Source organism: Camelus ferus, chromosome 4 (assembly GCF_009834535.1).
Source record: "Camelus ferus isolate YT-003-E chromosome 4, BCGSAC_Cfer_1.0, whole genome shotgun sequence".
Taxonomy (NCBI): Eukaryota; Metazoa; Chordata; class Mammalia; order Artiodactyla; family Camelidae; genus Camelus; species Camelus ferus.
In genome coordinates this window covers 67785414-67797478 of record NC_045699.1, presented here as the reverse complement: position 1 = coordinate 67797478, position 12065 = coordinate 67785414, and the positions used below count along the sequence as shown (strand labels likewise).

The following is a 12065-nucleotide window of genomic DNA, read 5'->3' as shown; positions in this document are numbered from 1 at the left end:
GAAAAAAAAGCTCAGCCTCTGGTCAAAGTTCCGGACTTTTTTGGAGAAGACAGGGGGTGGTCCCTAAGGGAAGAGACCAGGCCTTTCCCAGTCAGTCTGTGAATGAGCAGGTAGGGGGAGGAGGGCATGGCAAAACAATAGTTGCCCTTTGTTACGGGGCTGCCATGTGCCCAGCAGGGCTCTCAGTGCTTCATACGGACTGTGTCCTCGAGTCTTCTCAACAACCGCATGAGGCAGGTACTGGAATTATCCCCATTATAAAGATGAGGAAACTGAGACTCAGGGAGGTGGCATACACAGCGGTAAGTGGCAGGGCTGAGACTCCAGAGCCCACGCTCTCAGCCACTACCCTCAGGTCAAAAATACAAATGCATTTGGAGTGGAGAGGCAACCAATCCTGCAGGATAAGCATATGCCCCTGGAGGGGAAACCAGTGGGAGAGGGTGGTGGTTGAGGGGTGGCAGGAGTCGGCAAGCAGAAGCACAAAAAGAAGGAGAAGTTTGGGGATATTGGGAACCCCAAGACTTTCCCATACCTGTGTCCCCAGGACCAGATCCCAGCACCTTTTACTCGGGGGGACCACCAGCCCCAGGTCCAGGGTGTTCCCCTCTCCTCTCAAAGCTGCTAGCCCACCCCCAGCCCCAGGCCTCCTCCCCCAGCATGGCCGTGGGGTTCCAGGAGATTTGATGAGAAGCAGTTTCATCAAAAACAAATCCATCTTGGTGCCAATTTGGTCAAAATGATGAATTGGAAAAAAAGCATCTCCTTGCACCAGGAGACAGTTATAAGAATGCTCATAGCAGCACTGTTCAAAATAGCAAAAAGCAGGAAATCATTCTTGGGATCACGGACAGAAGAACTGACGTTTAAAAATGATTACAAATAAGTGAATGGCAGCTATGGACACCAAGACGGATGAATCTTACAAACACACTGTAGGAGAAAAGTAAGTCACAGAAGAAAATATACACTTATGGTTCTATTTATAAAAAAAAAAGTTTAGGGCGGAGGGTGGTAGAGCACAAGTTTAGCACGCACAAGGTCCTGGGTTCAATCCCCAGTACCTCTTCTAAAAATAAAGAATAAATAAACCTAATTACACCCCTACTCCCCTCCAAAAACCTAAATAAATGAATCACTCTTCAAAAAAAAGTTTAAAAAATGTACACCAGACAATACATTAAGGAATCAAATACATGTGTTAACATTTTAAAGGAACAGTAAACAAACAAATCAGGCAGGGGAGTGGTTATGGGGCACAGGTGGGTGGGAGGGAGACAGAACGAGGAAGAAGACCCTGGGAAGGAAGTGTTCCGAGGCCTGGGGGAGGTCCTGCCTTTAGGCTGGTGGTACCAGGTGTTTTTTGTTTGTTTGCTTGTTTGTTTTTTACCAGGTGTTTGTTTTATTGCTGTGGTTTACACCTTACACGTATGCTATAAATAAGGTTTAAGTGTATTCAGTGTCAGTATATACAATTTTAGGAAATGCAGTTTCACAGAAAAGAAAATTCATCCAAGTTCTGAGATTTGCTTTGGGGATAGATGCTAACATCCCTCATCGCACCCCCTTGTAAGCCATCCCATGCATGTACTGTGGCTTATTTAAATAATCCACTGCTGTGGAATATTTAGTTGTTGCCAACTTTTCATTATTACATACAACATAGAGTGGGAATATCTGGTTGAAAGTAAATTAAAAATTGAAAGGGGAAAAGTAGAAAAAAAATAGAAGATTCCCACTCCCCTACCCTGCCCCCTTAGATCTAAAAACTGGACAAAGACACCTACATGTTGCAAAACCTTGTCATGGTACACCACATTTGCCACACATGAAATTCAGTCCATTTGTCCCACTGACCAAACATCTCCTCTGCCAAGTGAGTCTGACCCAGTTCCCTGCTACTTGCTGCTAACCTCAGGCTGCCCCCACCCAGAGAAGGACAACCATCCCTGCCGCTGGCTGGGGCCCCCACATCACCATGGCTGTTGCCTGGGGCAGACACCAAGGCCCTGCCTCTCTCTCCACCCGACCATGTGTGCGGCCCACCTCAGGGCTATCAGTCCCTGTCACTCCTCCTCAGAGGTGTCAGGCCACCTGTGTGGGGGGATGGGGGCAAGTCCAGGGCGCTGTGCTCTCAGAGGGGCCCTCCAAGCTAAGGAGGGGCCCCCTGGGCAGGCATGGTGAGCCGAGGAGGTCAGGTCACTCTTCCTGTCTTAATGTGGCCTGAGGTGGCACCAGCCTTGTTCAAGCCTTGAGGTGACGGCTGACCAAAGACTCCGGCCTCCCGATCGTGGAGATGGACAATTACATTTACTTAATGCACAAAATACGCTCTAGAAACCGTAGAACTGTAGTTTCTTGTACGTCATTGTAGAAACTTGATGTGCACAAACACGCATGTAATAAACATGCACATGTATTTTAATGCAAGGAGATCACCCTTCCGTGTGTTTTTGCACTTTGCTCTTTCACTTCTGTCCTGAGCGCCTCTCAGGTGACCACACGTGGACCTGCTTCTGCCTTTCTAATCGCTATCGGGTTGCACAACAGGGATCTACTGAGGGCCACTGAGGTTTCCAGGTTTTTTTTCCCTATTAAGGATGATGCTACTGTGAACGTTCGTAATACCTGTGAGCCTGTGAGCTTGTGCCTCGGACAAATTCCTAGCAAGTGAGTTGAGGGACTCAAATGCAATTTATTTTGAGCTTCCCTGTGGTACCTCAAGTTTATCCCTATACCAGTCTTGTCCCACTGTTTCAGTTTGTCAAGGACTTTCTGCTAATTCTGCTTTCTAGCTTCTTATCCTGGATACTTTGATCAGCTTGTCCTTTATGTCCCCACCTATGTGACAGATAAAAATCCCGAATGGGCCCAAACTGAGCACAGAATCATGGGAGAGGCCACTAGAGACCTTCCTCTGCTTTATGAGAACCACTCTGAAGAGCTGAGAAGTCCATGACTGCGCTGTGACCAGCACAACCGAAGCCCCTGCCCTCCCAGACCCACACGCCACATGCCACACGCCGCAGGTCGTGAGCTCGCCTTTGGTGACGTCTCCTCAGACCTCAGAGCTGCTCCCCACCTTCCTCCTCAAAGCTGCCACCATCCGGATGTTCCAGCCCTGGTGCTCCCTCCCCAGGCTGAGGAGAGGGACCCAGCTCCCCAGGCCCCTCTTCTGGCTGACCCCTGGCGAACAAGGGAGCTTAGGGACAGGAGTACCCATCCTGGCACCAGCACCCCAAATTCTGCCCACCCGACCCCCAGGGGGGCAGCGAGCTCCTGGCTGCCCCTGTATGGTGTGTGGCTGTAAGCCAGGGCTCTCTGAAGTGTGCAGCCCGAGAGCTCAGGGCCGGCAAGCGCAGACTTTGGTGTCAGGCCGACCTGGCCTAGATCTCACTAACCACAGGCCTTAAACAAGTGCCTGGAACTTTCTGAGCCTCAGTGTCCTCAGCATAAAATGGGGACAGTAAGAGAACCTACCTCACAAGGATGCTGGAAGGATACGGCCAATTCCTGGCGGTGGTGGGGGAGGGAGCGAGCCTCAAGCTAGGCCCCACAGACCAGAGGTTTCCTTGGTTCAAACGTGCCAAGGAGCCAGAGAGCCCCATTCATCAGCAGCCATGACTGGCTCTCAACAAACCATTTGTTAGTATTACTATTCCTAAGGGTGTGTGTGTGGCAGGGCAGGGAGTCCCTTTAGTCAGACTGGAGTGTGCCCATGAATCAGCTTTTGGGGGATGACCTAAATAAGATGCTGTAGCGTGATGCTTGGGGCACCAGCCCACCTGCTGCCTGCCTTGATGGATGTTTCCATGGTATTTCCTTTAGTGGGAAAGGCACTGATAGGCTCTGAGGGGAGCGGGGAGCCCTGTTTTCTATGGACCCTTAGTCCCAAGGGTGGGAGAGGGTATTTCGGGTGACAAGCAGGACTTCGGTGACTTTACCTGAGGCCTGTTGCTTTTACATGCATCATCCAAATGCTTGTGCCACAGTATTGCATGAAACCGGGAACCAGTCTGGAACTTGTAAACATTGCCTGCCGGGAAGAGAAACCGCTGGTTAAGAGGAAGGTCACATGGGAGGCTCTGCCTGTGACGGCGGCATGAACGTGGGTACCTACACCAGGGAAGGTCAGGAACAGCCGGGGGCAACCTCGGGGTACACAGAGGAGGAGCCTCCCAGGCTCCCCGCCTGTCTCTTGGACAAGGGCTCTTAGCCATTTTTCTGGCCTTGACACCTTTGGCTTTGGTGAAGCCTGTGGACCCGTCTCAGAATAATGTTTCAAACACATACAATAAATACAAGAAAATCAATAATACTGAAATACAGTTACCAAACTACTAAAATATAAATGAGTGATATAGTTCTTTCCACGCTTCTCTATTAATGCCCTCATAACAAGATCTGGGGGCAGGGCTGATACTGCACTGTGACCGCAAAGAAGTGAGCAAAAATGCGACTTGGAGGTACCTGTGATAATATTCGATGTGGAAATATCCATGGTGTCTCTTGCAGATAAAATCACAGGTACTGTGAACATTCTAGTTAGTCGTTCAACACTTATAATGAAAGGAGTTAGAGGTCATGGAAAATGGAGATGTGATTTTTTCCCCACCCAAGTTCGCAGACCCCTTGAATTCCATCCATGGGCCCTGGCCACCTGCTGTGTCATGTTTCCCTCTGCTTGGGCACAGTGTTTCCTCTGGGCTCAGCCCCAGGAGTGGCCTGTGGTCGTACGGTCAAGCTTGTGTAGGCATGGCCTTTACTTCCTAAGGAAATCACCTCTAATCTGGTTCTGGAGACTCGAGGAAGAAACTCAAATGGTGACCAGACTGAGGACATACTGACACGTGGGTAGCTGTCCATGGTTCCATTGCTCAGAAGCAGAACAGCAAACTCGGCTTCTCTCCTCTCCATTCCCCGGGCTCCTTGAGGCTCTCGTTCCTTTAATTCCCAGCTAACAACATTCAAACCCTGACACTCAACCAGCAGCAGCGTCTGCATTACCTGGGAGCTTGTTATAAACACAGAATCTTGGTCTTCACCCCAGATCCACCAAATCCAAATTTGAATTTCAACAAGATCTGCAGGTGATTTGTAGGTGCGTGAACTCTGCGTTGGAACACCCCTGTGAAGGTGTAAAGACGCTCGGGGACTTTACAGCTCCAGTGAGCTGGTCTGCCTAGAACTTAAGACCCAGGGAATTTGGAGTTTTGTCATGAGATATGGGCTACAGAGGAGACTAGCACGGCCTATTCTGAACGTCAGTGCAGACCAGGCTCTTGGACAAGATGGCACCCAGAACCTGTCCTTCTCTGCATGGTCATGGGGGAAGGATAAAACCAGGAGAAGATGGGAGATGACTGGGTAAGTTAAAACTGGAGCTTTTATAAAAGAGTTCTTCTCTGATTTGGCCTTGGAGTGGACATGGTCAGAGTCTCAGGGCCCAGGCAAAGCTGGGGCATCCTGAAACCTCCCGAGCCCCAAGCCCCTTCCAGCCACACGGTCACTGCCTTATCCAGTGTTATGTTATTTATTCGAAGACCCTGAGGCTACAGTTCCAGGGGGGATAGTTGAAAAGGATTCCTGCAGCCACGTGCCATGCACACTGCTCCCACCCACCACGATCTAAGCAGCATTTGTGGACCAATGAGGGGATCCTGTGCTTTTCCCTAAAGCAAAGGGAAAGCAGCAGCCTCAAAAGTTCCTACTGTTTCAAAATGCACATTTGGCAAAGGAAGAAACAGAGTAGAGAGAAGCTGCAGGAACCAGCCCTGGCTGCTGCCTACCTTTGTCGGGGTTATTCAGCTGGAAGATGTCCGGGTGCTCAGGGTCATCGGGCAGCTGCACCATCCAGCCCACAATGGAGACCTTTTTGCCAGGTGTGGATTTGTACTGCAGAAGAACAATAGCATGGCCAGGAGGCCCACACCCTCCGCTCCCCAAGGAAGGCTGACCTGAGCCAGGCAAAGGTCCTTCCCCGCCCCCACCCACTCCCCTGCAGGTTGCACTAAATGAAGTCTCAGCACGGAGAGTCCTTTTTGTGGAACGTACGTGTTTCCTGTCTGTGCCCCGCAAGGACTTGGCTCCGTAGTACAGGAGGGTGGATCCTGAGAGTATGACCCAGTACCTGGTCCATGAGGACAGCTATGGAGGAAGGGGAGGCAGAGTGACAATGCTGCGAGTGGAAGGGGCAGAGTCCCCCCTCCGCCTGATTAGAGACCCAGCCACGTGAGTGGTAGGGCGCCCCCTCCTCCAGATCAGTGCCAGGGCAGGCCTCATCTCTTCCCTGCCCCCACCGCCTCGATGCCACTCCCCCCCAGGGCCCAGAGGAGGGAGACTCCTCACCAGCGCCTCTGAGCTCATCAGCCCTCAGCCCTCAGCCCTCCCTCCCCTCTCTGGCTCCTTTACTCCCAGAGCCTCTCCTTTCCCCACCTTGTTTAGGGCAGGGCCAAGGCATAACTTCTATCTGCTCGGGTGACCTGAACCCAAGAATGTTCTGGGAAAAACAGTTTTAAAACAGGGACATGATAAACCATAGCCCAGCAGAACCACAGCGTCTGCGATGCGGGTGCTCTGGCTGAGACTGAACGGCGGTGCTTTGCGGGTGTTTATAGCCAGAAGTGGGGACGGCCGACAGGGCCAAGCTGCGGGCTTGGTTTCTGTTCCTTAGACATGAGGGCTGAATCCCCTGTTCGGGGCTCTGCTCCTTGGTTTGGAAAAACCAGTAGGCCTTTTGGTTCTGCAAAGGCAGAGCAGATATCCTGTCTTGGAAGGACAGGGTTGAGCGTACAGGAGCAGACAGCCCTGCATCACAACCTCCAAGTCCTCCTATTCACATGGGGAGCGGGGAGCTGTGTCCCCTAAGAGAGTGAAAGTAGTGGCTTTCTGACCTTTTTGACGACACCCGCAGGGGTGCACCACACACGTGTATATATGTATGTCGAACTGAAAGAAGCTTCAGGAAACAAGACTCACCTTTACTATGTGGAAGGGACTCTGACATTTTCTAGTCTATTCTATTCTACTTGAAAATATGGGTCCTGACCCCCTGGACTGACTTCATCACTCACCAGTGGGCCAACCAGCATTTGGGAAAACACTGCCTTTAGGATACTGCCTCGCTGTGGGTACAGGTAGGCAGTAGACAGGTCTGTATAGCAGGCCAGATATAGGGCCTCATGTTACAGCATGCTTTGTGATACTCTGGGTCCAAGGGACAGAGTCTGGCCCAGGGCTGGGGTGAAGATTCTTCTCCCACAAGAACCACGTGGCACCCGAAGACGGGAGATTCTAGAGCAGCACCTGGGCTAGGGGCCTGGCATCTTCACACTGGGCGTCGGTAGGAGGGGAGTCTCCAAGTGGCTGTGTGGGCAGTGGACAGGGGCAAGCAGCAGCCAGAGCAGGAGAGGAAGGGCAGAGTAGACACGAGCAGATGCTGCCTAGAGACGCAGCTCACAGGCCGGTTTGCAGGCAACTTGCCATGGATGCTCCGTGGAACTAACAAAGAGGCCTCTGGGAGGGGCTGAGACCCTGCCATTGATGGGGGTCATGGAGCCGGGACATCCAGTTTCAGCACAGGGTGACCTGATGGCTAGCAGTGGAGCCTGAGAGGCCTCCTGAGTCCCTGTCCCTGTCCTTTCCAGCACGCATTTCATGATGCTGCCGGGCGGGGAGAGGGAATGTGCATGGGGGTACCACCCACGCTGTGCTGACCCTCTCAGGTGCAGTGTCCACCCGGCCTCCCGGGTCTCCAGGGTTCTGTTCGCCCTCAGGATGATGGCACTGCCCCACTCACTGCCTGCTCACTGTGTGCACTGCCACACGCGTGACATTCCTGCCAAGTCCCCCAGGATGGAGGGACTATTTTATTCCAATTTACAGATGTGGAAACCAAGGCCCTGCCCACTCAGTGGCACAGCCGAGGCTGGAACCCTGGTTGGTCAGTCTGTGGAGCCCAGGCCCTCCCTGGTGCCCATGCTCCCCCTGGACAGAAGTGCATCTGCACTCACCGCGGGCTTCCGTCCCTCCTTGAGCAAAGTTTTCCTTCTCAGAGGCCCCTCCATGGTGGGCACCGCTGCCGAGCTCCCCACAGTACAGATGCACGGGCCGGTGGGGCTGGGGAGAGACCACCATTCAGACATGGTCCCAGAGGAGCTGAGGTCAGGCACCCTCTCACTCCCTGGGGCCCACAGGTCCCCCACCACCGAGTCCATGATGCTGCCACAGGCGGGAGGATCAACAGTGCTGGGCAAGGCCAGGGAGCAGAAGGCCCTGAGGGCATGGAGAGCCTGGAGGAAGGTGGCCCTGGCTCACCCACTGCTGAGAACTTACACCTGGCCTGTCTTTCTGAGCGCTGCAAGGCCCTAGCAGCGTCCCTACCCTATCCTGACCTCTGCGGTGGCTTCCTCTCCGCCTGAGGAGCTTGGGGTCTTTGCAGTTCCCCTCCTTGTGTTGGCAGGAGACTTGGAGGAGTATCGAGGAAGTGGGAGAGATGGGGGTAGAGAGAGAAGCCAGGCAGGGCCCCCCACAGCCTGGTGCCCTGCAGCTCTTCCTTGCTATGGGGAGTCAGGTGCCACCTACAAGCGAAGAGTCCAAGTGCAGCAGCAGCCCAGGCCTCTCTCCCAAGCTCCAGCTTCTGCTTCCTGGGTAGGCAACTCCCGCAACCCAGCATCTTCCCCCAAGTTGCTCTTCTTCTACCTCCCAGTGAAAGGCACCACCATCCACCAGGCTGCATGAGCCAGAAACTTGGGGGTTTTCTTCTCTCACCCGCCCACCCCAAAACCTCTTCAATCCCAAGGATGCATTGATCCCATGTCCTAAATATGTCTGACTGCCCATCTCAGCCAGCCCACTCTCCCCACCTCAGACCAGAACTTGATCATCCTTTGAACAACTGCCCGGTGCTCTCCCCTGGCCTCCCTGAGTCCACTCCTGCCTTCTCTCTCGCGCTCTCCACACCGCAGCCAGGATGACCTGGTCGTGCCACTACCCTCAGCCTCTTCCCCTCCCGCATCCAACCCCACCCCCATTGCCTTTGAGACCACCATCCTTACCTCCTGCTGGACGGGGCTCCAGCCCACCCCTCCAGCCTCGTCTGGCGCCCTCTCCTCTTTCTCATTTCTCATAACTTTCCTTCACTCCCTGAATCAGCCCAGCCCGCTCTTCCTGCCTCATGGTCTGGGCTGTCGCTGTCCCTCGGGCTGGGGGTATTGTTGCGCCTACGCCTCCCTTCCCTTTATTTGGCTAATTCCTGTCACTCTTCCAATCTTTCCTCCAGGGAGGCCTCCTCTCTGGATCACTGGCACCTGTGATTTTCCATTCCTTTTCCATCTCTCCTGAAGCAACAGCCCCACAGACTGAGGTCAAGGCTGTGTCCTCATCCGCAGCCTCTAGCTCAGTACCTGGCATCCCATATGCACCCTAGAGCTACCTGTCAAATAAATGAGCACATGAGTAAATGAATACCTGTAGACGCAGCTCCGGGTTCTGGGAGAATTCCGAACTGGAACCCGCCAGTTGGGCCCCAGCGTGGCATAGAGACGTCCCCTGCTTCAGAGGAAAAGGGCTGAGTTTTAGTCAAAGCCTGGAAAGACCAGCTATTCCTGAAAGAGGCAAGGGCATCTCAGACTCTGTGGCCATTAGCTCAGGAAGCCCCAACACCAATTCTTCCCCCAGCCTCCCCAGTCACACTGCAAGCACATCTGGGGCACATCTGGAGCTGCTAGGTTAGGGAACACAACACCCCTAGAGCCTCCACCTGGGCAAGCCCCCAAGTTTCCAGTTAAGTGTTTCCTTTACCTTTTAATTAAATGTTCACCTTTCTTCTAGTGTCAAAGGGATAACTAAAATCCAGGCACACCCACTTATCCCAACGTGAGGTTGAGATGTTTAACAGAATATGCCATACAGCCCAAATATTCCACGGTCAATCCAACGAAATGCGCACACACAGACGCAGAATTGTGGGCCATCTTGCATGTTGGCCCAGTGTGGGAGGTGGGGCGTGTGCAGCATCATTATTCACCAGGGTACAACTGAATTCCTCTGTGGGCTACGTCTGTCTTCTCCACTGGACAGTCTCCTTTGCTGGCCCCAGACGGTCCCCTGCAAACCTGCTCTGTGGCCTGCTGCAGTGTCCAAGAGTTCATGATCCAGGACCTCTCCGTGGGCCACCCATCTGGCTTCTCTGTCACCCGTAGTTCCCCAGCAGTGAGCCTTTCCAGGGGAGGTGCAGCTTCCAGGTAAGCAGGGAGCTTAACCTATGTGGGAGGAGGCTTCCATCTTTCTCCCTTCTCTTTATCCTTTCCTCTCTTAGCAGAATGACTTCCTGGGTCTTCTCGGTCCTCAACCTTCTCCCCACCACTGCAGTAGGGTCTCTCTCTGGGCTATATATAGCTTTTCATTGGCCAAACAATGAAGTAACCCAATTTATAAAGCCAGACAAGGTCCAGACTTCTTTTTCAAGCATTCCCTGTTGTCCACTGCCAGTCCCAGGTTGCTGCACATTGCCCGACAGCACTGGACACCTGGCAGTGGTGTGGGGAGGTCCTCATTCATTGCACAGGTGCATCACACCATAACTGATCTCAGGTTCCTCTGAGAGGGGGCTGCATTGCTCCCTGCCCCTCCCTCCTCCACTCAAGACAGAACTGTTCCTGATGACCATCTTGGGTTTGTTGTCCAGAGGCCCAAGTTCAGGGCTAGTGGGAATCTGACAGTCATCCAGGTCAACTGCTGCAGGACCCTGTCCCTTTTGTCCATCAGCTACTCTTTAGGTGATGGAAAGCTGCAGCATGTGCTTGGTCCCCAAGTCCGTGAATGTAATGGGTCTCAGCCCTTACCCCACCATACCCTTGTGACAGATGATGGTCACAGGCTGACCCCACCCCCAGCCCCACCATGAGCCGTGGTTCTGAGGCCCTGGCACGCTCAACTCCCAGCCCACAGGCCAGCCTGTCTCCTCCCTCTCCTTACAACTGGGTGTGACACCACGGCACACCTCAGCCCCAGGCTTGAACAGGCTTCCTGGACAGCTAACAGACTGCCTCCAGGGATGCGTTCCTCCCCAGCCATAACCCCGGTCTCTTCTGAGTCAGGGCCGGGTCTGACAGTGAACTCTTCTGCAGTGACATCCCTGTGCCTGGAGGACGTCTCCTCGTCTGCTCTGGATTCCTGCTCAGAGCCGCTGTCTATTTGGAGTTGGAGATGGAGCCTCCCCTCGCAGAGCTGGATCCTCGGCCCCTTGTCTTCCACCTTTCTTATCTTGAGTTTTTGTTTCTGGTACCCCAGGAAACTGAGTGATGACAGCGGACTGTTCCACAGACAGGGTGACGTGATCAGCGCTGCTATCTTCTCCCCATCATTCTCTCCCCTTTTCTGAGACAGTCCATGGCTGAATACTTAACAGATGCTTGGCAGGACAGACATTTGTTGACAGAAAGCTTTCAATCAGCATCTTCCAGCCAGTCTAGCCTTTTAAGCAATCTTTCCTTACATTCTTCCTAAAGGAGTGAGGTGCTCCCCAGCGCACTGGACTGGTTGGGGTGCAGGGATACTGGGGGCCACTGGGGTGGCCCAGGGAAGAGTTACTAGTTAGTGACTGATCCTGTGCGTCAGGCCATTGGTTATCTTGCCCGAGTTTTGTTTAAGCACTATTATCCTCTCCAGAATGGGGAACTGAGTTTCAGTGATTTGAGGACACTTAGCTGAGGCATGAGGCTAGTAAGCCAGGATTTGAACCCAGGTCTGTCTGATGCTCCAAGTTCCTCTTGCACTTTTCAGGGTGGGACAGAGGTTGGGCTGTCGCACGTGGAGGAGTCGGCCATAGGGTCTGGGTCCTTTGGAGCCAGCACCTTGTGGGCAGCTTCCTGGCATTCTGCTCTCGGAGGCACCATTACCTGTAAGTTTCTGCTGCAGCTCACACTGAACGGGCTTTGTCAGCGTCTGTGAGACTGAATGGCCACAAATTCTTAGACTCTGGATCTCCTGGGATGGGGCCATTTCCCGGGGCCATTTCCCAGTTCCCTGGTCTCTTGGCTTCCCCAATGGGAGAATTCTCCTGA

General features: G+C 53.2%; 1 protein-coding gene across 12 annotated transcripts in view; it reads right to left on the bottom strand.

The window, feature by feature from the left end:
• Nucleotides 1-12065, bottom strand: part of RALGPS1 (Ral GEF with PH domain and SH3 binding motif 1) — a 269898-nt gene that overhangs the window by 4498 nt on the left and 253335 nt on the right. For 6 of the 12 annotated variants that reach the window (XM_032478473.1, XM_032478471.1, XM_032478472.1 and 3 more), the window contains 5 exons: nt 9469-9552; nt 8013-8118; nt 6055-6147; nt 5790-5895; nt 4-4036 (listed from right to left, as the gene is read on the bottom strand). In XM_032478473.1, coding sequence (XP_032334364.1) covers nt 3876-4036; nt 5790-5895; nt 6055-6147; nt 8013-8118; nt 9469-9552 — 550 coding nt within the window. In that variant the 3' untranslated portion in view covers nt 4-3875. Of the gene's footprint in view, nt 1-3; nt 4037-5789; nt 5896-6054; nt 6148-8012; nt 8119-9468; nt 9553-12065 lie in introns of those variants that run through there. The other 6 variants (XM_032478475.1, XM_032478480.1, XM_032478477.1 and 3 more) reach the window with 3 other exon arrangements.